The sequence below is a fragment of the Ambystoma mexicanum genome, chromosome 9 (genome assembly GCF_040938575.1).
Source record: "Ambystoma mexicanum isolate Mex_15411 chromosome 9, UKY_AmexF1_1, whole genome shotgun sequence".
Taxonomy (NCBI): Eukaryota; Metazoa; Chordata; class Amphibia; order Caudata; family Ambystomatidae; genus Ambystoma; species Ambystoma mexicanum.
The window spans coordinates 1,383,740-1,411,206 of NC_090931.1; the positions used below are offsets into that span (position 1 = coordinate 1,383,740).

The following is a 27,467-nucleotide window of genomic DNA, read 5'->3' on the forward strand; positions in this document are numbered from 1 at the left end:
GGCACTACAACGAAGAAGAGAACCTGTAGAAAGCATGATCCCAAGCTCTACCATGAAGAAGAGATCCTGTAGAAGCATGACCCCAAGCACTACAATGAAGAAGAGAACCTGTGGAAAGCATGATCCCAAGCACTAGAATGAATAAGAAACCTGTAGACAGCATGATCCTAAGCACGACAGAGAAGAAGAGAAAATGCAGAAAGCATGACCCCAAGCTCTACAATGAAGAAAATAACCTGTAGAAAGCATGATCATAAGCACTACAGATAAGAAGAGAAGATGCGGAAAGCATGATCTCAAGCTCTAGAATGAAGAAAATAACCTGTAGAATGCATGATCCCAAGCTCTACAATGAAGAAGAGAACCTGTAGAAAGCATGATCCCAAGCACTACAGTGAAGAAGAGAACCTGTAGAAAGCATGATCCCAAACCATAGAACGAAAAAGCGAACCTTTAGAAAGCATGATCCCAAGCACTAAAGTGAAGAAATGGACCTGTAGAAAGCATGACCTCAAGCACTACAACGAAGAAGAGAACTTGTAGAAAGCATGATCCCAAGCTCTACAATGAAGAAGAGAACTTGTAGAAAGCATGACCCCATGCACTGCAGTGAAGAAAAGAACCTGTAGAAAGCATGATCCTAAGCACTACAGATAAGAAGAGAAGATGCAGAAAGCATGATCTCAAGCCCTAGAATGAAGAAGAGAACCTGTAGAATGTATGATCCCAAGCTCTACAATGAAGAAGAGAACCTGTAGAAAGCATGATCCCAAGCACTACAGTGAAGAAGAGAACCTGTAGAAAGCATGATCCCAAACCATAGAACGAAGAAGAGAACCTTTAGAAAGCATGATCCCAAGCACTAAAGTGAAGAAAGGGACCTGTAGAAAGCATGACCCCAAGCACTACAACGAAGAAGAGAACTTGTAGAAAGCATGATCCCAAGTTCTACAACGAAGAAGAGAACCTGTAGAAAACATGACCCCAAGCACTGCAGTGAAGAAAATAACCTGTGGAAAGCATGATCCCAAACACTACAGTGAAGAAGAGAACCTGTAGAAACCATGTTCCCAAGCACTACAGTGAAGAAGAGAACCTGTAGAAAGCATGACCCCAAGCACTACAACGAAGAAGAGAACTTGCAGAGAGCATGATCCCAAGCTCTACAGTGAAGAAGAGAACCTATAGAAAGCATGATCCCAAGCACTACAACGAAGTAGAGAACCTGTAGAAAATATGATCCCAAGCTCTACAATGAAGAAGAGAACTGTCAGAAAGCATGATCCCAAGCACTACAATAAAGAAGAGAACCTGTAGAAAGCATGATCCCAAGCACTACAACAAAAAAGAGAACCTGTAGAAAGCATGCTCCCAAGCATTACAGTGAAGAAGAGAACCTGTAGAAAGCATGATCCCAAGCACTACAGTGAAAAAGAGAAGCTGTAGAAAGCATGCCCGAAGCACTAAAGTGAAGGAAAGATCTTGTAGAAAGCATGATCCCCACCACTTCAATGAAGAAGAGAACCTGTAGAAAGAATGACCCCAAGCACTGCAGTGAAGAAAAGAACATGTAGAAAGCATGATCCCAAGCACTACAACGAAGTAGAGAACCTGTAGAAAGCAGGATCCCAAGCTCTACAATGAAGAAGAGAACCTGTAGAAAGCATGATCCCAAGCACTACACTGTAGAAGAGAACCCACAGGAAGCATGATCCAAGCATTAGAATGAAGAAAATAACCTGTAGAAAGAATTATCCAAAGGACTACAATGGAGAAGATGACCTGTAGAAGACATGATCCCAAGTCCCAGGATGAAGAAGAAAACATGTAGAAAGCACGATCCCAAACTCTAGAATGAAGAAGAGAACCTGTAGATAGCATGATCCCAAGGCTGCAATAAATAAGAGAACCTGTAGTAAGCATGATCCCAAGCACTAGAATGAAGAAGAGAACTAGTAGAAAGCATGATTCTAAGCGCTACAATGAAGAAGAGAACATGTAGAAAGCATGATCCCAAGCACTACAGTGAAGAAGAGAACCTGTAGAAAGCATGATCCCAAGCACTACAGTGAAAAAGAGAAGCTGTAGAAAGCATGACCCGAAGCACTAAAGTGAAGGAAAGATCTTGTAGAAAGCATGATCCCCACCTCTTCAATGAAGAAGAGAACCTGTAGAAAGAATGACCCCAAGCACTGCAGTGAAGAAAATAACCTGTAGACTGCATGATCCCAAGCTGTACAATGAAGAAGAGAACTTGTAGAAAGCATGCTCCCAGGCACTACAACGAAGAAGAGAACCCATAGAAAGCATGATCCCAAGCTCTACCATGAAGAAGAGAACCTGTAGAAAGCATGATCCCAAGCTCTACAGTGAAGAAGAGAACCTATAGAAAGCATGATCCCAAGCACTACAACGAAGTAGAGAACCTGTAGAAAATATGATCCCAAGCTCTACAATGAAGAAGAGAACTGTCAGAAAGCATGATCCCAAGCACTACAATAAAGAAGAGAACCTGTAGAAAGCATGATCCCAAGCACTACAACAAAAAAGAGAACCTGTAGAAAGCATGCTCCCAAGCATTACAGTGAAGAAGAGAACCTGTAGAAAGCATGATCCCAAGCACTACAGTGAAAAAGAGAAGCTGTAGAAAGCATGCCCGAAGCACTAAAGTGAAGGAAAGATCTTGTAGAAAGCATGATCCCCACCACTTCAATGAAGAAGAGAACCTGTAGAAAGAATGACCCCAAGCACTGCAGTGAAGAAAAGAACATGTAGAAAGCATGATCCCAAGCACTACAACGAAGTAGAGAACCTGTAGAAAGCAGGATCCCAAGCTCTACAATGAAGAAGAGAACCTGTAGAAAGCATGATCCCAAGCACTACACTGTAGAAGAGAACCCACAGGAAGCATGATCCAAGCATTAGAATGAAGAAAATAACCTGTAGAAAGAATTATCCAAAGGACTACAATGGAGAAGATGACCTGTAGAAGACATGATCCCAAGTCCCAGGATGAAGAAGAAAACATGTAGAAAGCACGATCCCAAACTCTAGAATGAAGAAGAGAACCTGTAGATAGCATGATCCCAAGGCTGCAATAAATAAGAGAACCTGTAGTAAGCATGATCCCAAGCACTAGAATGAAGAAGAGAACTAGTAGAAAGCATGATTCTAAGCGCTACAATGAAGAAGAGAACATGTAGAAAGCATGATCCCAAGCACTACAGTGAAGAAGAGAACCTGTAGAAAGCATGATCCCAAGCACTACAGTGAAAAAGAGAAGCTGTAGAAAGCATGACCCGAAGCACTAAAGTGAAGGAAAGATCTTGTAGAAAGCATGATCCCCACCTCTTCAATGAAGAAGAGAACCTGTAGAAAGCATGATCCCAAGCACTACAATGAAGAGGAGAACCTGTAGACTGCATGATCCCAAGCTGTACAATGAAGAAGAGAACTTGTAGAAAGCATGCTCCCAGGCACTACAACGAAGAAGAGAACCCATAGAAAGCATGATCCCAAGCTCTACCATGAAGAAGAGAACCTGTAGAAAGCATGACCCCAAGCACTACAACGAAGAAGAGAACCTGTAGAAATCATGATCCCAAGTGCTACAATGAATAAGAAACCTGTAGAAAGCATGATCCCAAACACTACAGAGAAGAAGATAAAATGCAGAAAGCATGACCCCAAGCTCTACAATGAAGAAAATACCCTGTAGAAAGCATGATCCTAAGCACTACAGATAAGAAGAGAAGATGCAGAAAGCATGATCTCAAGCCCTACATTGAAGAAGAGAACCTGTAGAAAGCATGATCCCAAGCACTACAGTGAAGAAGAGAACCTGTAGAAAGCATGATCCCAAACCATAGGACGAAGAAGAGAACCTTTAGAAAGCATGATCCCAAGCACTACAGTGAGGAATAGAACCTGTAAAAAGCATGATCCCAAGCACTAGAATGAAGAAGAGAACCTGCAGAAAGTATGATCCCAAGCACTAAAATGAAGAAGAGAACCTGTAGAAAGCATGATCCCAAGCGCTACAATGAAGAAGAGAACCTGTAGAAAGCATGATCCCAAGCACTAGAATGAAGAAGAGATCCTGTACAATGCATGATCCCAAGCAATTCAATGAAGAAGAGAACCTGTAGAAAAGATGATCCCAAGCACTAAAATGAAGAGGGGAACCTGTAGAAAGCATGATCCCAAGCACTACAATGAAGAGAACCTTTAGAAAGCATGATCCGAAGCACTACAGTGAAGAAAAGATCCTGTAGGAAGCATGATCCCAAGCACTACAGTGAAGAATAGAACCTGTAAAAAACATGATCCCAAGCACTAGAATGAAGACGAGAACCTGTAGAAAGCATGCACCCAATCACTACAATGAAGAAAAGAACCTGTAGAAAGCGTGATCCTAATCACTACAATGAAGAAAAGAACCTGGAGGAAGCATGATTCGGAAACACTACAATGAAGAGAACCTGTAGAAAGCATGATCCCAAACTCTAGAATGAAGAAGAGAACCTGTAGAAAGCATGATCCCAAGAACTATAATTTAGAAGAGAACCTGTAGAATGCATGATCCCAAGCTGTACAATGAAGAAGAGAACCTGTAGAATACATGATCCCAAGCTGTACAATGAAGAAGAGAACTTGTAGAAAGCATGATCCCGGGCACTACAACGAAGAAGAGAACCTGTAGAAAGCATGATCCCAAGCTCTACCATGAAGAAGAGATCCTGTAGAAGCATGACCCCAAGCACTACAATGAAGAAGAGAACCTGTGGAAAGCATGATCCCAAGCACTAGAATGAATAAGAAACCTGTAGACAGCATGATCCTAAGCACGACAGAGAAGAAGAGAAAATGCAGAAAGCATGACCCCAAGCTCTACAATGAAGAAAATAACCTGTAGAAAGCATGATCATAAGCACTACAGATAAGAAGAGAAGATGCGGAAAGCATGATCTCAAGCTCTAGAATGAAGAAAATAACCTGTAGAATGCATGATCCCAAGCTCTACAATGAAGAAGAGAACCTGTAGAAAGCATGATCCCAAGCACTACAGTGAAGAAGAGAACCTGTAGAAAGCATGATCCCAAACCATAGAACGAAAAAGCGAACCTTTAGAAAGCATGATCCCAAGCACTAAAGTGAAGAAATGGACCTGTAGAAAGCATGACCTCAAGCACTACAACGAAGAAGAGAACTTGTAGAAAGCATGATCCCAAGCTCTACAATGAAGAAGAGAACTTGTAGAAAGCATGACCCCATGCACTGCAGTGAAGAAAAGAACCTGTAGAAAGCATGATCCTAAGCACTACAGATAAGAAGAGAAGATGCAGAAAGCATGATCTCAAGCCCTAGAATGAAGAAGAGAACCTGTAGAATGTATGATCCCAAGCTCTACAATGAAGAAGAGAACCTGTAGAAAGCATGATCCCAAGCACTACAGTGAAGAAGAGAACCTGTAGAAAGCATGATCCCAAACCATAGAACGAAGAAGAGAACCTTTAGAAAGCATGATCCCAAGCACTAAAGTGAAGAAAGGGACCTGTAGAAAGCATGACCCCAAGCACTACAACGAAGAAGAGAACTTGTAGAAAGCATGATCCCAAGTTCTACAACGAAGAAGAGAACCTGTAGAAAACATGACCCCAAGCACTGCAGTGAAGAAAATAACCTGTGGAAAGCATGATCCCAAACACTACAGTGAAGAAGAGAACCTGTAGAAACCATGTTCCCAAGCACTACAGTGAAGAAGAGAACCTGTAGAAAGCATGACCCCAAGCACTACAACGAAGAAGAGAACTTGCAGAGAGCATGATCCCAAGCTCTACAGTGAAGAAGAGAACCTATAGAAAGCATGATCCCAAGCACTACAACGAAGTAGAGAACCTGTAGAAAATATGATCCCAAGCTCTACAATGAAGAAGAGAACTGTCAGAAAGCATGATCCCAAGCACTACAATAAAGAAGAGAACCTGTAGAAAGCATGATCCCAAGCACTACAACAAAAAAGAGAACCTGTAGAAAGCATGCTCCCAAGCATTACAGTGAAGAAGAGAACCTGTAGAAAGCATGATCCCAAGCACTACAGTGAAAAAGAGAAGCTGTAGAAAGCATGCCCGAAGCACTAAAGTGAAGGAAAGATCTTGTAGAAAGCATGATCCCCACCACTTCAATGAAGAAGAGAACCTGTAGAAAGAATGACCCCAAGCACTGCAGTGAAGAAAAGAACATGTAGAAAGCATGATCCCAAGCACTACAACGAAGTAGAGAACCTGTAGAAAGCAGGATCCCAAGCTCTACAATGAAGAAGAGAACCTGTAGAAAGCATGATCCCAAGCACTACACTGTAGAAGAGAACCCACAGGAAGCATGATCCAAGCATTAGAATGAAGAAAATAACCTGTAGAAAGAATTATCCAAAGGACTACAATGGAGAAGATGACCTGTAGAAGACATGATCCCAAGTCCCAGGATGAAGAAGAAAACATGTAGAAAGCACGATCCCAAACTCTAGAATGAAGAAGAGAACCTGTAGATAGCATGATCCCAAGGCTGCAATAAATAAGAGAACCTGTAGTAAGCATGATCCCAAGCACTAGAATGAAGAAGAGAACTAGTAGAAAGCATGATTCTAAGCGCTACAATGAAGAAGAGAACATGTAGAAAGCATGATCCCAAGCACTACAGTGAAGAAGAGAACCTGTAGAAAGCATGATCCCAAGCACTACAGTGAAAAAGAGAAGCTGTAGAAAGCATGACCCGAAGCACTAAAGTGAAGGAAAGATCTTGTAGAAAGCATGATCCCCACCTCTTCAATGAAGAAGAGAACCTGTAGAAAGAATGACCCCAAGCACTGCAGTGAAGAAAATAACCTGTAGAAAGCATGATCCCAAGCACTACAACGAAGTAGGGAGCCTGTAGAAAGCAGGATCCCAAGCTCTACAATGAAGAAGAGAACCTGTAGAAAGCATGATCCCAAGCACTACAATGAAGAAGATAACATGTAGAAAGCATGATCCCAAGCACTACAACAAAGAAGAGAACCTGTAGAAAGCATATCAATGCCTCGCAGTGGAAGTGCCTGCAATGGGTTAAGGGGCCACAAAGACGCGATTGAGTCAGTGCAAGTGTTCCAGAGTAATATAGACTCCAAGATTACCAGAGTGAGTACGTGGATTGGCAAGGTCAGCAACGACAGACCTTGCACCCAGAACAGCTGCAAAAAGGGTTAAAGCTAACCCCAAGCACTACACTGTAGAAGAGAACCCATAGAAAGCATGATCCAAGCATTAGAATGAAGAAAAGAGCCTGTAGAAAGAATGATCCGAAGGACTACAATGGAGAAGATGACCTGTAGAAGACATGATCTCAAGTCCCAGGATGAAGAAGAAAACATGTAGAAAGCACGATCCCAAACTCTAGAATGAAGAAGAGAACCTGTAGAAAGCATGATCCCAAGCACTACAATGAAGAAGAGACCCTGTAGAAAGCATGATCCCAAGCACTACAGAGAAGAAGAGAACCTGTAGAAAGCATGATCCAAAGTACTACAGTGAAGAAGAGAACCTTTAGAAAGCATGGTCCTAAGCACTACAGAGAAGAAGAGAAAATGCAGAAAGCATGATCCCAAGCTCTACAATAAAGGAAAGAACCTGTAGAAAGCAAGACCCCAAGCACTACAATGAAGAAGAGATCTTGTAGAAAGCATGATCCCAAGCTCTACAATGAAGAAGAGAACCTGTAGAAAGCACGACACCAAGCACTGCAGAGAAGAAGAGAACCTGTAGAAAGCATGATCCCAAGCACTACAACGAAGTAGAGAACCTGTAGAAAGCATGATCCCAAGCTCTACAATGAAGAAGAGAACCTGTAGAAAGCATGATCCCAAGCACTACAATGAAGTAGAGAACCTGTAGAAAGCATATCAATGCCTCACAGGTGAAGAGCCTGCAATGGGTTAAGGGGCCACAAAGACGCAATTGAGTCAGTGCAAGTGTTCCAGAGTAACATAGACTCCAAGATTACCAGAGTGAGTACGTGGATTGGCAAGGTCAGCAATGACAGACCTTGCACCCAGAACAGCTGCAAAAAGGGTTAAAGCTAACCCCAAGCACTACACTGTAGAAAAGAACCCATAGAAAACGTGATCCAAGCATTAGAATGAAGAAAATAACCTGTAGAAAGAATGATCCGAAGGACTACAATGGAGAAGATGACCTGTAGAAGACAAGATCTCAAGTCCCAGGATGAAGAAGAAAACATGTAGAAAGCATGATCCCAAACTCTAGAATGAAGAAGAGAACCTGTAGAAAGCATTATCCCAAGCACTACAATGAAGAAGAGACCCTCTAGAAAGCATGATCCAAAGCACTACAGAGAAGAAGAGAACCTGTAGAAAGCATGATCCCAAGCACTAGAATGAAGACGAGAACCTGTAGAAGGCATGCGCCCAATCACTAAAATGAAGAAAAGAACCTGTAGAAAGCATTATCCTAATCACCACAATGAAGAAAAGAACCTGGAGAAAGCATGATTCCAAACACTACAATGAAGAGAACCTGTAGAAAGCATGATCCCAAGCACTATAATTTAGAAGATAATCTGTAGAAAGCATGATCCCAAGCACTACAGAGAAGAAGAGAACCTGTAGAAAGCACAACACCAAGCACTGCAGTGAAGAAAAGAACCTGGAGAAAGCATGATCCCAAGCACTACAACGAAGTAGAGAACCTGTAGAAAGCATGATCCCAAGCACTAAAATGAAGAAGAGAACCGTCAGAAAGCATGATCCCAAGAGCTAAAATGAAGGAGAGAACCCGTATAAAGCATGATCCCAAGAACTACAATAAAGAAGAGAACCTGTAGAAAGCATGATCCAAGCACTAGAATGAAGAAAATAACCTGTAGAAAGAATGATCCGAAGGACTTCAATGGAGAAGAGAACCTGTAGAAACCATGGTCCTAAGCACTACAGAGAAGAAGAGAAAATGCAGAAAGCATAATCCCAAGCTCTACAATAAAGAAAAGAACCTGTAGGAAGCATGATCCTAAGTACTACAGGGAAGAAGGGAAGATGCAGAAAGCATGACCCCTAGCACTAGAACGAAGAAGAGAACCTGTAGAAAGCATATCAATGCCTCGACTCGAAAGAGCCTGCAATGGGTTAAGGGGCTACACAGACTAGATTGAGTCAGTGCAAGTGTTCCAGAGTAACATAGGCTCCAAGATTACCAGAGTGAGTACATGGATTGGCAAGGTCAGCAACGACAGACCTTGCACCCAGAACAGCTGCAAAAAGGGTTAAAGCTAATCCCAAGCACTACACTGTAGAAGAGAACCCATAGAAAGCATGATCCAAGCATTAGAATGAAGAAAAGAACCTGTAGAAAGCATGACCCCAAGCACTGCAGTGAAGAAAATAACCTGTAGAAAGCATGATCCCAAGCACTACAGTGAAGAAGAGAACCTGTAGAAACCATGTTCCCAAGCACTACAGTGAAGAAGAGAACCTGTAGAAAGCATGACCCCAAGCACTACAACGAAGAAGAGAACTTGCAGAGAGCATGATCCCAAGCTCTACAATGAAGAAGAGAACCTATAGAAAGCATGATCCCAAGCACTACAATGAAGAAGAGAACCTGTAGAAAGCATGATCCCAAGCACTACAACAAAAAAGAGAACCTGTAGAAAGCATGCTCCCAAGCATTACAGTGAAGAAGAGAACCTGTAGAAAGCATGATCCCAAGCACTACAGTGAAAAAGAGAAGCTGTAGAAAGCATGACCCGAAGCACTAAAGTGAAGGAAAGATCTTGTAGAAAGCATGATCCCCACCTCTTCAATGAAGAAGAGAACCTGTAGAAAGAATGACCCCAAGCACTGCAGTGAAGAAAAGAACATGTAGAAAGCATGATCCCAAGCACTACAACGAAGTAGAGAACCTGTAGAAAGCAGGATCCCAAGCTCTACAATGAAGAAGAGAACCTGTAGAAAGCATGATCCCAAGCACTACAATGAAGAAGAGAACCTGTAGAAAGCATATCAATGCCTCGCAGTGGAAGAGCCTGCAATGGGTTAAGGGGCCACAAAGACGCGATTGAGTCAGTGCAAGTGTTCCAGAGTAACATAGACTCCAAGATTACCAGAGTGAGTACGTGGATTGGCAAGGTCAGCAACGACAGACCTTGCACCCAGAACAGCTGCAAAAAGGGTTAAAGCTAATCCCAAGCACTACACTGTAGAAGAGAACCCATAGAAAGCATGATCCAAGCATTAGAATGAAGAAGAGAACCTGTAGAAAGCATGATCCCAAGCACTATAATTTAGAAGAGAACCTGTAGAAAGCATGATCCCAAGCACTACAATGAAGAAGAGAACCTGTACAATGCATGATCCCAAGCTGTACAATGAAGAAGAGAACTTGTAGAAAGCATGATCGTTGGCACTACAACGAAGAAGAGAACCCGTAGATAGCATGATCCCAATCTCTACCATGAAGAAGAGAACCTGTAGAAAGCATGAACCCAAGCACTACAATGAAGAAGAGAACCTGTAGAAATCATGATCCCAAGTGCTACAATGAATAAGAAACCTGTAGAAAGCATGATCCCAAGCACTACAGAGAAGAAGAGAAAATGCAGAAAGCATGACCCCAAGCTCTACAATGAAGAAAAGAACCTGTAGAAAGCATGATCCTAAGCACTACAGATAAGAAGAGAAGATGCAGAAAGCAAAAGTTCTACAATGAATAAGAGAACCTGTAGAAAGCATGATCCCAAGCACTACGGTGAAGAAGAGAACCTTTAGAAAGCATGATCCCAAGCACTACAGTGAAGAAATGATCCTGTAGGAAGCATGATCCCAAGCACTACAATGAAGAATAGAACCTGTAAGAACCATGATCTCAAGTACTAGAATGAAGAAGAGAACCTGCAGAAAGCATGATCCCAAGTGCTTGAATGAAGAATAGAACCTGTATAATGCATGATCCCAAGCACTAGAATGAAGAAGAGATCCTGTAGAAAGCATGATCCCAAGCAATTCAATGAAGAAAAGAACCTGTAGAAAGCATGATCCTAATCACTACAATGAAGAAAAGAACCTGGAGAAAGCATGATTCCAAACACTACAATGAAGAGAACCTGTAGAAAGCATGATCCCAAACTCTAGAATTAAGAAGAGAACCTGTAGAAAGCATGATCCAAAGCACTACAATGAAGAAGAGAACCTGTACAATGCATGATCCCAAGCTGTACAATGAAGAAGAGAACTTGTAGAAAGCATGATCGTTGGCACTACAACGAAGAAGAGAACCCGTAGATAGCATGATCCCAATCTCTACCATGAAGAAGAGAACCTGTAGAAAGCATGAACCCAAGCACTACAATGAAGAAGAGAACCTGTAGAAATCATGATCCCAAGTGCTACAATGAATAAGAAACCTGTAGAAAGCATGATCCCAAGCACTACAGAGAAGAAGAGAAAATGCAGAAAGCATGACCCCAAGCTCTACAATGAAGAAAAGAACCTGTAGAAAGCATGATCCTGAGCACTACAGATAAGAAGAGAAGATGCAGAAAGCAAAAGTTCTACAATGAATAAGAGAACCTGTAGAAAGCATGATCCCAAGCACTACGGTGAAGAAGAGAACCTTTAGAAAGCATGATCCCAAGCACTACAGTGAAGAAATGATCCTGTAGGAAGCATGATCCCAAGCACTACAATGAAGAATAGAACCTGTAAGAACCATGATCTCAAGTACTAGAATGAAGAAGAGAACCTGCAGAAAGCATGATCCCAAGTGCTTGAATGAAGAATAGAACCTGTATAATGCATGATCCCAAGCACTAGAATGAAGAATAGATCCTGTAGAAAGCATGATCCCAAGCAATTCAATGAAGAAAAGAACCTGTAGAAAGCATGATCCTAATCACTACAATGAAGAAAAGAACCTGGAGAAAGCATGATTCCAAACACTACAATGAAGAGAACCTGTAGAAAGCATGATCCCAAACTCTAGAATTAAGAAGAGAACCTGTAGAAAGCATGATCGCAAGCACTAAAATTTAGAAGATAATCTGTAGAAAGCATGATCCCAAGCACTACAATGAAGAAGAGAACCTGTAGAAAGCATATCAATGCCTCGCAGTGGAAGAGCCTGCAATGGGTTAAGGGGCCACAAAGACGCGATTGAGTCAGTGCAAGTGTTCCAGAGTAACATAGACTCCAAGATTACCAGAGTGAGTACGTGGATTGGCAAGGTCAGCAACGACAGACCTTGCACCCAGAACAGCTGCAAAAAGGGTTAAAGCTAATCCCAAGCACTACACTGTAGAAGAGAACCCATAGAAAGCATGATCCAAGCATTAGAATGAAGAAGAGAACCTGTAGAAAGCATGATCCCAAGCACTATAATTTAGAAGAGAACCTGTAGAAAGCATGATCCCAAGCACTACAATGAAGAAGAGAACCTGTACAATGCATGATCCCAAGCTGTACAATGAAGAAGAGAACTTGTAGAAAGCATGATCGTTGGCACTACAACGAAGAAGAGAACCCGTAGATAGCATGATCCCAATTTCTACCATGAAGAAGAGAACCTGTAGAAAGCATGAACCCAAGCACTACAATGAAGAAGAGAACCTGTAGAAATCATGATCCCAAGTGCTACAATGAATAAGAAACCTGTAGAAAGCATGATCCCAAGCACTACAGAGAAGAAGAGAAAATGCAGAAAGCATGACCCCAAGCTCTACAATGAAGAAAAGAACCTGTAGAAAGCATGATCCTAAGCACTACAGATAAGAAGAGAAGATGCAGAAAGCAAAAGTTCTACAATGAATAAGAGAACCTGTAGAAAGCATGATCCCAAGCACTACGGTGAAGAAGAGAACCTTTAGAAAGCATGATCCCAAGCACTACAGTGAAGAAATGATCCTGTAGGAAGCATGATCCCAAGCACTACAATGAAGAATAGAACCTGTAAGAACCATGATCTCAAGTACTAGAATGAAGAAGAGAACCTGCAGAAAGCATGATCCCAAGTGCTTGAATGAAGAATAGAACCTGTATAATGCATGATCCCAAGCACTAGAATGAAGAAGAGATCCTGTAGAAAGCATGATCCCAAGCAATTCAATGAAGAAAAGAACCTGTAGAAAGCATGATCCTAATCACTACAATGAAGAAAAGAACCTGGAGAAAGCATGATTCCAAACACTACAATGAAGAGAACCTGTAGAAAGCATGATCCCAAACTCTAGAATTAAGAAGAGAACCTGTAGAAAGCATGATCCAAAGCACTACAATGAAGAAGAGAACCTGTACAATGCATGATCCCAAGCTGTACAATGAAGAAGAGAACTTGTAGAAAGCATGATCGTTGGCACTACAACGAAGAAGAGAACCTGTAGATAGCATGATCCCAATCTCTACCATGAAGAAGAGAACCTGTAGAAAGCATGAACCCAAGCACTACAATGAAGAAGAGAACCTGTAGAAATCATGATCCCAAGTGCTACAATGAATAAGAAACCTGTAGAAAGCATGATCCCAAGCACTACAGAGAAGAAGAGAAAATGCAGAAAGCATGACCCCAAGCTCTACAATGAAGAAAAGAACCTGTAGAAAGCATGATCCTGAGCACTACAGATAAGAAGAGAAGATGCAGAAAGCAAAAGTTCTACAATGAATAAGAGAACCTGTAGAAAGCATGATCCCAAGCACTACAGTGAAGAAGAGAACCTTTAGAAAGCATGATCCCAAGCACTACAGTGAAGAAATGATCCTGTAGGAAGCATGATCCCAAGCACTACAATGAAGAATAGAACCTGTAAGAACCATGATCTCAAGTACTAGAATGAAGAAGAGAACCTGCAGAAAGCATGATCCCAAGTGCTTGAATGAAGAATAGAACCTGTATAATGCATGATCCCAAGCACTAGAATGAAGAAGAGATCCTGTAGAAAGCATGATCCCAAGCAATTCAATGAAGAAAAGAACCTGTAGAAAGCATGATCCTAATCACTACAATGAAGAAAAGAACCTGGAGAAAGCATGATTCCAAACACTACAATGAAGAGAACCTGTAGAAAGCATGATCCCAAACTCTAGAATTAAGAAGAGAACCTGTAGAAAGCATGATCGCAAGCACTAAAATTTAGAAGATAATCTGTAGAAAGCATGATCCCAAGCACTACAATGAAGAAGAGAACCTGTAGAATCCATGATCCCAAGCTCTACCATGAAGAAGAGAACCTGTAGAAAGCATGAACCCAAGCACTACAATGAAGAAGAGAACCTGTAGAAAGCATGATCCCAAGCGCTACAATGAATAAGAAACCTGTAGAAAGCATGATCCTAAGCACTACAGAGAAGAAAAGAAAATGCAGAAAGCATGACCCCAAGCTCTACAATGAAGAAAAGAACCTGTAGAAAGCATGATCCTGAGCAATACAGATAAGAAGAGAAGATGCAGAAAGCATGATCTCAAGCCCTAGAATGAAGAAGAGAACCTGTAGAATGTGTGATCCCAAGCTCTACAATGAATAAGAGAACCCGTAGAAAGCCTGATCCCAAGCACTACAGTGAATAAGAGAACCTGTAGAAAGCATGATCCCAAACCATAGAAGGAAGAAGAGAACCTTTAGAAAGCATGATCCCAAGCACTACAGTGAAGAAATGATCCTGTAGGAAGCATGATCCCAAGCACTACAGTGAAGAATAGAACCTGTAAAAAGCATGATCCCAAGCACTAGAATGAAGAAGAGAACCCGCAGAAAGCATGATCCCCAGCGCTAGAAGGAAGAAGAGAACCTTTAGAAAGCATGATCCCAAGCACTACAGAGAAGAAGAGAACCTGTAGAAAGCATGATCCAAAGTACTACAGTGAAGAAGAGAATCTGTAGAAAGCATGGTCCTAAGCACTACAGAGAAGAAGAGAAAATGCAGAAAGCATGATCCCAAGCTCTACAATAAAGGAAAGAACCTGTGGAAAGCAAGACCCCAAGCACTACGACGAAGTAGAGAACCTGTAGAAAGCAAGACCCCAAGCTCTACAATGAAGAAGAGAACCTGTAGAAAGCATGATCCCAAGCACTACAATGAGGAAGATAACCTGTAGAAAGCATATCAATGCCTCGCAGTGGAAGAGCCTGCAATGGGTTAAGGGGCCACAAAGACGCAATTGAGTCAGTGCAAGTGTTCCAGAGTAACATAGACTCCAAGATTACCAGAGTGAGTACGTGGATTGGCAAGGTCAGCAACGACAGACCTTGCACCCAGAACAGCTGCAAAAAGGGTTAAAGCTAACCCCAAGCACTACACTGTAGAAGAGAACCCATAGAAAATGTGATCCAAGCATTAGAATGAAGAAAAGAACCCGTAGAAAGAATGATCCGAAGGACTACAATGGAGAAGATGACCTGTAGAAGACATGATCTCAAGTCCCAGGATGAAGAAGAAAACATGTAGAAAGCATGATCCCAAACTCTAGAATGAAGAAGAGAACCTGTAGAAAGCATGATCCTAAGCACTACAATGAAGAAAAGACCCTCTAGAAAGCATGATCCCAAGCACTACAGAGAAGAAGAGAACCTGTAGAAAGCATGATCCAAAGTACTACAGTGAAGAAGAGAACCTGTAGAAAGCATGGTCCTAAGCACTATAGAGAAGAAGGGAAAATGCAGAAAACATGATCCCAAGCTCTACAATAAAGGAAAGAACCTGTAGAAAGCAAGACCCCGAGCACTACAATGAAGAAGAGATCTTGTAGAAAGCATGATCCCAAGCTCTACAATGAAGAAGAGAACCTGTAGAAAGCACGACACCAAGCACTGCAGTGAAGAAAAGAACCTATAGAAAGCATGATCCCAAGCACTGCAACGAAGTAGAGAACCTGTAGAAAGCATGATCCAAGCTCTAAAATTAAGAAGAGAACCGTCAGAAAGCATGATCCCAAGAGCTAAAATGAAGGAGAGAACCTGTAGAAAGCATGATCCCAAGCACTAGAATGAAGAAGAGAACCTGTAGAAAGCATGGTTCCAAGCACTACAATGTAGAAGAGAACCCATAGAAAGCATGATCCCAAGCATTGCAATAAATAAGAGAACTGCAGAAAGCATGATCCCAAGCACTAGAATGAAGAAGAGATCCTGTGAAAGCATAATCCCAAGCAATTCATTGAAGAAGAGAACCTGTAGAAAGCATGATTCCAAGCACTAAAATGAAGAGGAGAACCTGTAGAATGCATGATCCCAAGCACTACAATGAAGAGAACCTGTAGAAAGCATGATCCCAAGCACTACAGAGAAGAAGAGAAAATGCAGAAAGCATGATCCCAAGCTCTACAATAAAGGAAAGAACCTGTGGAAAGCAAGACCCCAAGCACTACAATGAAGAAGAGATCTTCTAGAAAGCATGATCCCAAGCTCTTCAATGAAGAAGGGAACCTGTAGAAAGCATGTCCCCAAGCACTACAGTGAAGAAAATAACCTGTAGAAAGCATGATCCCAAGCACTACGACGAAGTAGAGAACCTGTAGAAAGCAGGACCCCAAGTTCTACAATGAAGAAGAGAACCTGTAGAAAGCATGATCCCAAGCACTACAATGAAGAAGAGAACCTGTAGAAAGCATGATCCCAAGCACTACAATGAAGAAGATAACATGTAGAAAGGATGATCCCAAGCACTACAACAAAGAAGAGAACCTGTAGAAAGCATATCAATGCCTCGCAGTGGAAGAGCCTGCAATGGGTTAAGGGGCCACAAAGACGCAATTGAGTCAGTGCAAGTTTTCCAGAGTAACATAGACTCCAAGATTACCAGAGTGAGTACGTGGATTGGCAAGGTCAGCAACGACAGACCTTGCACCCAGAACAGCTGCAAAAAGGGTTAAAGCTAACCCCAAGCACTACACTGTAGAAGAGAACCCATAGAAAACGTGATCCAAGCATTAGAATGAAGAAAAGAACCCGTAGAAAGAATGATCCCAATCACTAAAATGAAGAAGTAGTAGATTCTAAGAGAAAATCAGACCTCTCCACCTGCAAGTATAACCATTCAAGCTCTTGATATCAGAAATGCCCCCTCATAGATTTCCAGGCCCCACCCAAGCATGCAAGGGAAGTAAAGTAGGGGTGCCTGGCTCCTGAATAAAGACCATGAAAGTACAGCATCTGAGCCAGTCACCTGGTCTCTGATGAGGAAGGAGGTGAGCAATTCTACCAGGAGTCAGCCGGAGTGGGACTCTGAAAAGGCGGATTAACACCACGCTACCACCACTTGTAATTCCGGGGTACATCTGTGGGACTATGTGGTGGTGACCGTAATTAAGCGTGGTAGTATTTCAGTGGATGTACTGCCGAATTACCACCAAACTCGTATGGAGGCCCACTGCATGATATGGTCACCTGTTTGTAGTCATGTTTTGACATGGGCATGCTGCTTGTCAAAATATATGATGTGAAGACAATGTAAAATACCAAATAGGCAAGCATCGTGTAAATAAGTGAGACAGTTTAAAAAGGGTTTTTCCGTGCGACATTTTTTCTTGAAAGAAGACAGACCTGAGTAGCTAATGCAAGAAAAATGTATCCTTCACAGTTCTCACCCAAACATTAACACTTTTTAGGGTCTTGCCAAGAACCATTACTAATACAGAGACTCAATTTACAAGCTCTTCTAATAACAAAGGGAGTGTTAAGTATTTGCAAGGCCCAATGTACTCTTGAATTTGAGGATGGGGAGCAGCGTCTGCTAACCTGTCTACCAGAGGCATCCCCTCACCACAGCCCTGGCAGCGGGACTAGGGGGCGTAGCCATGTGCCACCCTACAGACGTCCCACGGCTCACATCAGCGCCACACGGCAGTTCATATCCTGCGTGAAAGGAAACAGGAGAGTTGCAGAAGGTTGTCGCTTTGAAGAGAGAGAAGGGTGATCAGAACTACAGGGAAAGGAAAAGTAGCCGGTGACACGTCACAGCTGAAAGCTTGAAGGTGCGAAGCAGCGTGGAGACGCAGGGGGTGCTGAGGACGCGTCCCTCCTGGGGTGCCATCTGTTCTGGCTTTCGCCACATACTGTACCTCTTATGAACAGGTCGGTGGATTTGCAGCCAAGCAGTTTTCGGATGGCCTGCACGTTGTTCTCCCTGGCAGCCAGAAGTAAGGGGGATTCCCAAATCCTGTAAAAAGGAGAACAATAAATCTGTACAAAGCGTCATCATTTCTAGAGAGGCAACTAAGAACAGCAGAGACAGTGACATTAGCAGAGTAAATCGCCTGGTGACACCTGTGGCCATCGCTGCAGTGATCGTTGCCTGGTGACACCTGTGGCCATCGCCGCAGTTATCATCGCCCGGTGACACCTGTGGCCATCGCCACAGTGACCGTTGCCCGGTGACACCTGTGGCCTTCGCCGCAGTGATTGTGCCCTGGTGACACCTGTGGCCATCGCCGTAGTGATAGTCGCCCGGTGACACATGTGGCCTTCGCCGCAGTGATTGTGCCCTGGTGACACCTGTGGCCATCGCCGCAGTGATCGTTGCCTGGTGACACCTGTGGCCATCGCCGCAGTGATTGTGGCCCGGTGACACCTGTGGCCATCGCTGCAGTGATCATTGCCCGGTGACACCTGTGGCCATCGCTGCAGTGATTGTGGCCCGGTGACACCTGTGGCCATCGCCGCAGTGATCGTCGCCCAGTGACACCTGTGGCCATTGCTGCAGTGATCGTCGCCCGGTGACACCCGTGGCCATCACCGCAGTGATAGTCGCCTGGTGACACCTGTGGCCATTGCCGTAGTGATAGTCGCCCGGTTACACCTGTGGCCTTCGCCGCAGTGATTGTGCCCTGGTGACACCTGTGGCCATCGCCGTAGTGATAGTCGCCCGGTGACACATGTGGCCTTCGCCACAGTGATTGTGCCCTGGTGACACCTGTGGCCATCGCCACAGTGATCGCTGCCTGGTGACACCTGTGGCCATCGCCGCAGTGATTGTGGTCCGGTGACACCTGTGGCCATCGCTGCAATGATCATCGCCCGGTGACACCTGTGGCCATCGCTGCAGTGATTGTGGCCTGGTGACACCTGTGGCCATCGCCGCAGTGATCATTGCCCGGTGACACCTGTGACCATTGCCGCAGTGATCGTCGCCCGGTGACACCTGTGGCCATCACCACAGTGATCATCGCCCGGTGACACCTGTGGCCATCGCGGCAGTGATTGTCGCCCGGTGACACCCGTGGCCATCACCGCAGTGATAGTTGCCTGGTGACACCTGTGGCCATCATCATAGTGATAGTTGCCTGGTGACACCTGTGGCCATCGCCGCAGTGCTTGATGCCCGGTGACACCTGTGGCCATCGCTGCAGTGATCGTCGCCCGGTGACACCCGTGGCCATCACCGCAGTGATCGGTGCCTGGTGACACCTGTGGCCATCGCCGCAGTGATTGTGGCCTGGTGAAACCTGTGGCCATCGCTGCAGTGATCGTCACCCAGTGAGACCTGTGGCCATCGCTGCAGTGATTGTGGCCCGGTGACACCTGTGGCCATCGCCGCAGTGATTTTCGCCCGGTGACACCTGTGCCTATCACTGCAGTGATTGTCACCCAGTAACACGTGTGGCCATCGCCGCAGTGATCGTGACATGGTGACACCTGTGGCCATCGCAGCAGTGATCATGGCCTGGTGACACCTGTGTCCATCGCTGCAGTGATCGTCGCCTGGTGACACCTGTGGTCATCGCTGCAGTGATTGTCACCTGGTGACACCTGTGCCTATCACTGCAGTGATCGTCGCCCGGTGACACGTGTGGCCATCGCCGCAGTGATCATGGCCTGGTGACACCTGTGGCCATCGCAGCAGTGATCGTGGCCTGGTGACACCTGTGGCCATCGCTGCAGTGATCGTCGCCTGGTGACACCTGTGGCCATCCCCGCAGTGATTGTCGCCCGGTGACACCTGTGCCTATCACTGCATTGATCATCGCCCCATGACACGTGTGGCCATCGCCGCAGTGATCGTGGCCTGGTGACACGTGTGGCCATCGCCGCAGTGATTGTGGCCTGGTGACACCTGTGGCCATCGCAGCAGTGATCGTGGCCAGGTGACATCTGTGGCCATCGCTTGAGTGATTGTGGCCTGGTGACACCTGTGGCCATCGCAGCAGTGATCGTGGCCAGGTGACATCTGTGGCCATCGCTTGAGTGATTGTCGCCTGGTGACATGCAACTGAACTAGTGGGGTGCATGGTCAGAGCGTCTTTTCCCTGCTACCCATTTAGCTGCCACAAGGAAGGCTGTGTATTATAGGAGCAGTGTTGCCGTATCCAAGCCCCACGTTTCCTGCAGCCCCAACGCCTGAAGCATAGTTCTCAAACCGTTCCAAGAGCAAATGCCTTCATCTTCCACAACGTAAGTAGCTTGAAGTAACTACCTGAGCTCCTTCCTCGCCTGGGTCTTAAGGATGAGTAAAGTGTCTAGGAAGAAACTCTTGGATTTTGCACCCTCTGACTGCGTCAGCTGGAAAGAACTCTGGGTCAATGACCAATCCTAAAGGAGCTTCTCATTTCTCACAAATGATATGAAGGGGAAGTCTGTAGAAAGTCAACTTCAGTGACATCAAGACCATTGTGTCTCCATACAGTCCTGGACCCCTCCATGCAGTGAATGTCACAGAGTCCTGGACTCCTCCGTGCAGTGAATGTCATAGAGTCCTGGACCAACTCTGTGCAGTGAATGTCATAGAGTCCTGGATCCCTCCATGTAGTGATTGTCATAGAGTCCTGGACTCCTCTGTGCAGTGAATGTCATGCAGTCTTGGATCCCATCATGCAGTGAATGTCATAGAGTCCTGGACCTCTCCATGCAGTGAATGTCATTGAGTCCTGGACCCCTCCATGCAGTGAATGTCATAGAGTCCTGGACTCCTCCATGCAGTGAATGTCATAGAGTCCTGGACCCCTCCATGCAGTGAATGTCACAGAGTTCAGGGCCCCTCCATGCAGTGAATGTCATAGAGTCCTGGACCCCTCCATGCAGTGAATGTCACAGAGTTCAGGGCCCCTCCATGCAGTGAATGTCATAGAGTCCTGGACCCCTCCATGAAGTGAATGTCATATAGTCCTGGACCCCCCCATGCAGTGAATGTCATAGATTCCTGGACCCCTCTGTGCGGTGAATGTCATACAGTCCTGGATCCCTCCATGTAGTGAATGTCATAGAGTTCTGGACTCCTCCGTGCAGTAAATGTCATGAAGTGTTGGATACCTCCATGCAGTGAATATCACAGAGTCCTGGACTCCTCCGTGCAGTGAATGTCATAGAGTCCTGGACTCCTCTGTGCAGTGAATGTCATAGAGTCCTGGACCCTTCCATGCAGTGAATGTCATACAGTCCTGGACACTTCCATGCAGATACAGTGAATGTAATCGAGTCCTGGACCCCTCCATGCAGTGAATGTCATACAGTCCTGGACCCCGCCATGCAGTAAATGTCATGCAGTCCTGGACCCCTCCATGCAGTGAATGTCATAGAGTCCTGGACCCCTCCATGAAGTGAATGTCATATAGTCCTGGACCCCCCATGCAGTGAATGTCATAGATTCCTGGACCCCTCTGTGCGGTGAATGTCATACAGTCCTGGATCCCTCCATGTAGTGAATGTCATAGAGTTCTGGACTCCTCCGTGCAGTAAATGTCATGAAGTGTTGGATACCTCCATGCAGTGAATATCACAGAGTCCTGGACTCCTCCGTGCAGTGAATGTCATAGAGTCCTGGACTCCTCTGTGCAGTGAATGTCATAGAGTCCTGGACACCTCTGTGCAGTGAATGTCATAGCGTATTGGACCCCTCCATGCATTGAATGTCATAGAGTCCTGGACCCCTCCATTCAGTGAATGTCATAGAGTCCTGGACCCCTCCATGAAGTGAATGTCATAAAGTCCTGGACTCCTTGCATTGAATGGCATAGAGTCCTCGATCCCTCTGTGTAGTGAATGTCATCCAGTCCTGGACCCCTCCATGCAGTAAATGTCATCCAGTCCTGGGCCCCTCCATGCAGGTGCAGTGAATGTCAACCAGTGCTGGACCAATCCATTCAGTGAATGTCACAGAGTCCTGGACTCCTCCGTGCAGTGAATGTCATAGAGTCCTGGACCCCTCCATTCAGTGAATGTCATAGAGTCCTGGGCCCCTCCATGAAGTGAATGTCATAGAGTCCTGGACTCCTCCATGAAGTGAATGTCATACAGTCCTGGACCCCTACATGTAGAGAATGTCATAGAGTCCTGGACCCCCCATGCAGTGAATGTCATAGAGTCCTGGACCCCTCCATGCAGTGAATGTCATAGAGTCCTGGACCCATCCATGCACTGAATATTATAGAGTTCTGAACCCCTCCATGAAATGAATGTCATAGAGTCCTGGACTCCTCCATGCAGTGAATGACACAGAGTATTGGATCCCTCCATGCAGTGAATGTCATAGAGTCCTGGACCCATCCATGCACTGAATATTATAGAGTTCTGAACCCCTCCATGAAATGAATGTCATAGAGTCCTGGACCCCTCCATGCAGTGAATGTCTTAGAGTGCTGGACCCCTCTGTGCGGTGAATGTCATACAGTCCTGGATCCCTCCATGTAGTGAATGTCACAGAGTCCTGGACTCCTCCGTGCAGTAAATGTCATGAAGTGTTGGATCCCTCCATGCAGTGAATGTCACAGAGTCCTGGACTCCTCCGTGCAGTGAATGTCATAGAGTCCTGGACTCTTCTGTGCAGTGAATGTCATAGAGTCCTGGATCCCTCCGTGTAGTGAATGTCATAGAGTCCTGGACTCCTCCGTGCAGTGAATGTCATGCAGTCTTGGATCCCTCCATGCAGTGAATGTCATAGAGTCCTGGACCCCTCCATGCAGTGAATGTCATACAGACCTGGACCCCTCCATGCAGTGCATGTCACAGAGTCCTGGACCCCTCCATGCAGTGAATGTCATAGAGTACTGGACCCCTCCATGAAGTGAATGTCATAGAGTCCTGGACACCCCCATGTAGTGAATGTTATAGCGTCCTGGACCCCTCCATGCAGTGAATGTCATACAGTCCTGGACCCCTCCATCCAGTGAATGTCATAGTGTCCGGGACCCCTCCATGCAGTGAATGTCATGGAGTCCTGGACCCCTCCATGCAGTGAATGTCATAGAGTCCTGGACCCCTCCATGAAGTGAATGTCATAGAGTACTGGACTCCCCTGTGCATTGAATGGCATAGAGTCCTGGATCCCTCTGTGTAGTGAATGTCATCCAGTCCTGGACCCCTCCATGCAGTAAATGTCATCCAGTCCTGGACCCCTCCATGCAGGTGCAGTGAATGTCAACCAGTCCTGGCCCCTCCTTGCAGTGAATGTCATACAGTCCTGGACCAATCCATTCAGTGAATGCCATAGAGTCCTGGGCCCCTCCATGAAGTGAATGTCATGGAGTCCTGGACTCCTCCATGAAGTGAATGTCATACAGTCCTGGACCCCTCCATGTAGTGAATGTCATACAGTCCTGGACCCCTCCATCCAGTGAATGTCATAGTGTCCGGGACCCCTCCATGCAGTGAATGTCATGGAGTCCTGGACCCCTCCATGCAGTGAATGTCATAGAGTCCTGGACCCCTCCATGAAGTGAATGTCATAGAGTACTGGACTCCCCTGTGCATTGAATGGCATAGAGTCCTGGATCCCTCTGTGTAGTGAATGTCATCCAGTCCTGGACCCCTCCATGCAGTAAATGTCATCCAGTCCTGGACCCCTCCATGCAGGTGCAGTGAATGTCAACCAGTCCTGGCCCCTCCTTGCAGTGAATGTCATACAGTCCTGGACCAATCCATTCAGTGAATGCCATAGAGTCCTGGGCCCCTCCATGAAGTGAATGTCATGGAGTCCTGGACTCCTCCATGAAGTGAATGTCATACAGTCCTGGACCCCTCCATGTAGTGAATGTCATATAGTCCTGGACCCCCCCATGCAGTGAATGTCATAGAGTCCTGCACCCCTCCATGCAGTGAATGTCATAGAGTCCTGGATCCCTCCATGTAGTGAATGTCATAGAGTTCTGGACTCCTCTGTGCAGTAAATGTCATGAAGTGTTGGATACCTCCATGCAGTGAATATCACAGAGTCCTGGACTCCTCCATGCAGTGAATGTCATAGAGTCCTGGACTCCTCTGTGCAGCAAAGACATAGAGTCCTGGACCCCTCCATGAAGTTAATGACATAGAGTCCTGTACCCCTCCGTGCAGTGAATGTCATAGCGTCTTGGTCCCCTCCATGCAGTGAATGTCATAGAGTGCTGGACCCCTCCATCCAGTGAATGTCATAGAGTCCTCGACACCTCCATGCAGTGAATGTCATGGAGTCCTGGACTCCTCCATGCAGTGAATGGCATAGAATCCTGGATCCCTCTGTGTAGTGAATGTCATCCAGTCCTGGACCCCTCCATGCAGATGCAGAGAATGTCAACCAGTCCTGGCCCCTTCTTGCAGTGAATGTCATACAGTCCTGGACTCCTCCATGAAGTGAATGTCATACAGTCCTGGACCCCTCCATGAAGTGAATGTCATAGAGTCCTGGACCCCTCGATGTAGTGAATGTCATATAGTCCTGGACCCCCCATGCAGTGAATGTAATAGAGTCCTGGACCCCTCCATGCAGTGAATGTCATAGAGTCCTGGACCCCTCCATGCAGTGAATGTCCTAGAGTCCTGGACACATCCATGCACTGAATATCATAGAGTTCTGGACCACTCCATGCAATGAATGTCATAGAGTCCTGGACTCCTCCATGCAGTGAATGTCACATAGTCTTGGATCCTTCAATGCAGTGAATGTCATAGAGTCCTGGACCCCTCCATGCAGTGAATGTCACAGAGTCCTGGACCCCTCCATGAAGTGAATGTCATAGAGTCCTGCACCCCTCCATGCAGTGAATGTCATAGTGTCCTGGACCCCTCTGTGCGGTGAATGTCATAGAGTCCTGGATCCCTCCATGTAGTGAATGTCATAGAGTCCTGGACCCCTCCATGCAGTGAATGTCACAGAGTCCTGGACCCCTCCACGAAGTGAATGTCATAGAGTCCTGCACCCCTCCATGCAGTGAATGTCATAGAGTCCTGGACCCCTCTGTGCGGTGAATGTCATAGAGTCCTGGACCCCTCCATGCAGTGAATATCATGAAGTCCTGGACCCTTCCATGCAGTGAATGTCATACTGTCCTGGACCCCACCATGCAGTGAATATCATAGAGTCCTGGACCCTTCCATGCAGTGAATGTCACAGAGTCCTGGACACTTCCATGCAGATACAGTGAATGTAATCGAGTCCTGGACCCCTCCATGCAGTGAATGTCATACAGTCCTGGACCCCCCCATGCAGTGAATGTCATAGAGTCCTGCACCCCTCCATGCAGTGAATGTCATAGAGTCCTGGATCCCTCCATGTAGTGAATGTCATAGAGTTCTGGACTCCTCTGTGCAGTAAATGTCATGAAGTGTTGGATACCTCCATGCAGTGAATATCACAGAGTCCTGGACTCCTCCGTGCAGTGAATGTCATAGAGTCCTGGACTCCTCTGTGCAACAAAGACATAGAGTCCTGGACCCCTCCATGAAGTTAATGACATAGAGTCCTGCACCCCTCCGTGCAGTGAATGTCATAGCGTCTTGGTCCCCTCCATGCAGTGAATGTCATAAAGTCCTGGACCCCTCCATCCAGTGAATGTCATAGAGTCCTGGACACCCCCATGCAGTGAATGTCATGGAGTCCTGGAACCCTCCATGCAGTGAATGTCATAGAGTCCTGGACCCCTCCATGAAGTGAATGTCATAGAGTCCTGGACTCCTCCATGCAGTGAATGGCATAGAATCCTGGATCCCTCTGTGTAGTGAATGTCATCCAGTCCTGGACCCCTCCATGCAGATGCAGTGAATGTCAACCAGTCCTGGCCCCTCCTTGCAGTGAATGTCATACAGTCCTGGACTCCTCCATGAAGTGAATGTCATACAGTCCTGGACCCCTCCATGAAGTGAATGTCATAGAGTCCTGGACTCCTCCATGAAGTGAATGTCATACAGTCCCGGACCCCTCCATGTAGTGAATGTCATATAGTCCTGGACCCCCCATGCAGTGAATGTCATAGAGTCCTGGACCCCTCCATGCGGTGAATGTCATAGAGTCCTGGACCCCTCCATGCAGTGAATGTCCTAGAGTCCTGGACACATCCATGCACTGAATATCATAGAGTTCTGGACCACTCCATGCAATGAATGTCATAGAGTCCTGGACTCCTCCATGCAGTGAATGTCACAGAGTCTTGGATCCTTCAATGCAGTGAATGTCATAGAGTCCTGGACCCCTCCATGCAGTGAATGTCACAGAGTCCTGGACCCCTCCATGAAGTGAATGTCATAGAGTCCTGCACCCCTCCATGCAGTGAATGTCATAGAGTCCTGGACCCCTCTGTGCAGTGAATGTCATAGAGTCCTGGATCCCTCCATGTAGTGAATGTCATAGAATCCTGGACCCCTCCATGCAGTGAATGTCACAGAGTCCTGGACCCCTCCATGAAGTGAATGTCATAGAGTCCTGCACCCCTCGATGCAGTGAATGTCATAGAGTCCTGGACCCCTCTGTGCGGTGAATGTCATAGAGTCCTGGACCCCTCCATGCAGTGAATATCATAGAGTCCTGGACCCTTCCATGCAGTGAATGTCATACAGTCCTGGACCCCACCATGCAGTGAATATCATAGAGTCCTGGACCCTTCCATGCAGTGAATGTCACAGAGTCCTGGACACTTCCATGCAGATACAGTGAATGTAATCGAGTCCTGGACCCCTCCATGCAGTGAATGTCATACAGTCCTGGACCCCGCCATGCAGTAAATGTCATGCAGTCCTGGACCCCTCCATGCAGTGGATGTCACAGAGTATTGGACTCCTCCGTGCAGTGAATGTCATAGAGTCCTGGACTCCTCTGTGCAGTGAATGTCATAGAGTCCTGGACCCCTCTATCCATTGAATGTCATAGAGTCCTGGATCCCTCCGTGTAGTGAATGTCATAGGGTCCTGGACTCCTCCGTGCAGTGACTGTCATGCAGTCTTGGATCCCTCCATGCAGTGAATGTCATAGAGTCCTGGACCCCTCCATGCAGTGGATGTCATACAGTCCTGGACCCTTCCATGCAGTGAATGTCATACAGTCCTGGAGCCGCTGTCACTCCACTCTCTCCAGCATTGGAGATTGCAGAGGTTGAGGAGAGACGCCATCAGTAAGGGCTGCCACACTGTCACTCCACTCTCTCCAGCATTGGAGATTGCAGAGTTTGAGTAGAGATGCCGACAGTAAGGGCTGCCGCTGTCACTCCACTCTCTCTACCATTGGAGATTGCAGAGGTTGAGTAGAGATGCCGTCAGTA

General features: G+C 45.9%; 1 protein-coding gene across 1 annotated transcript in view; it reads right to left on the reverse strand.

Annotated features, from left to right (window-relative positions):
- LOC138487597 (transient receptor potential cation channel subfamily V member 6-like) overlaps positions 1 to 27,467 on the reverse strand; it is a 629,667-nt gene that overhangs the window by 540,259 nt on the left and 61,941 nt on the right. Inside the window, exon 2 of the mRNA XM_069614064.1 lies at positions 18,093 to 18,190. Within this exon, the coding sequence (XP_069470165.1) occupies positions 18,093 to 18,190 (98 nt within the window). The remainder of the gene's footprint in view (positions 1 to 18,092; positions 18,191 to 27,467) is intronic.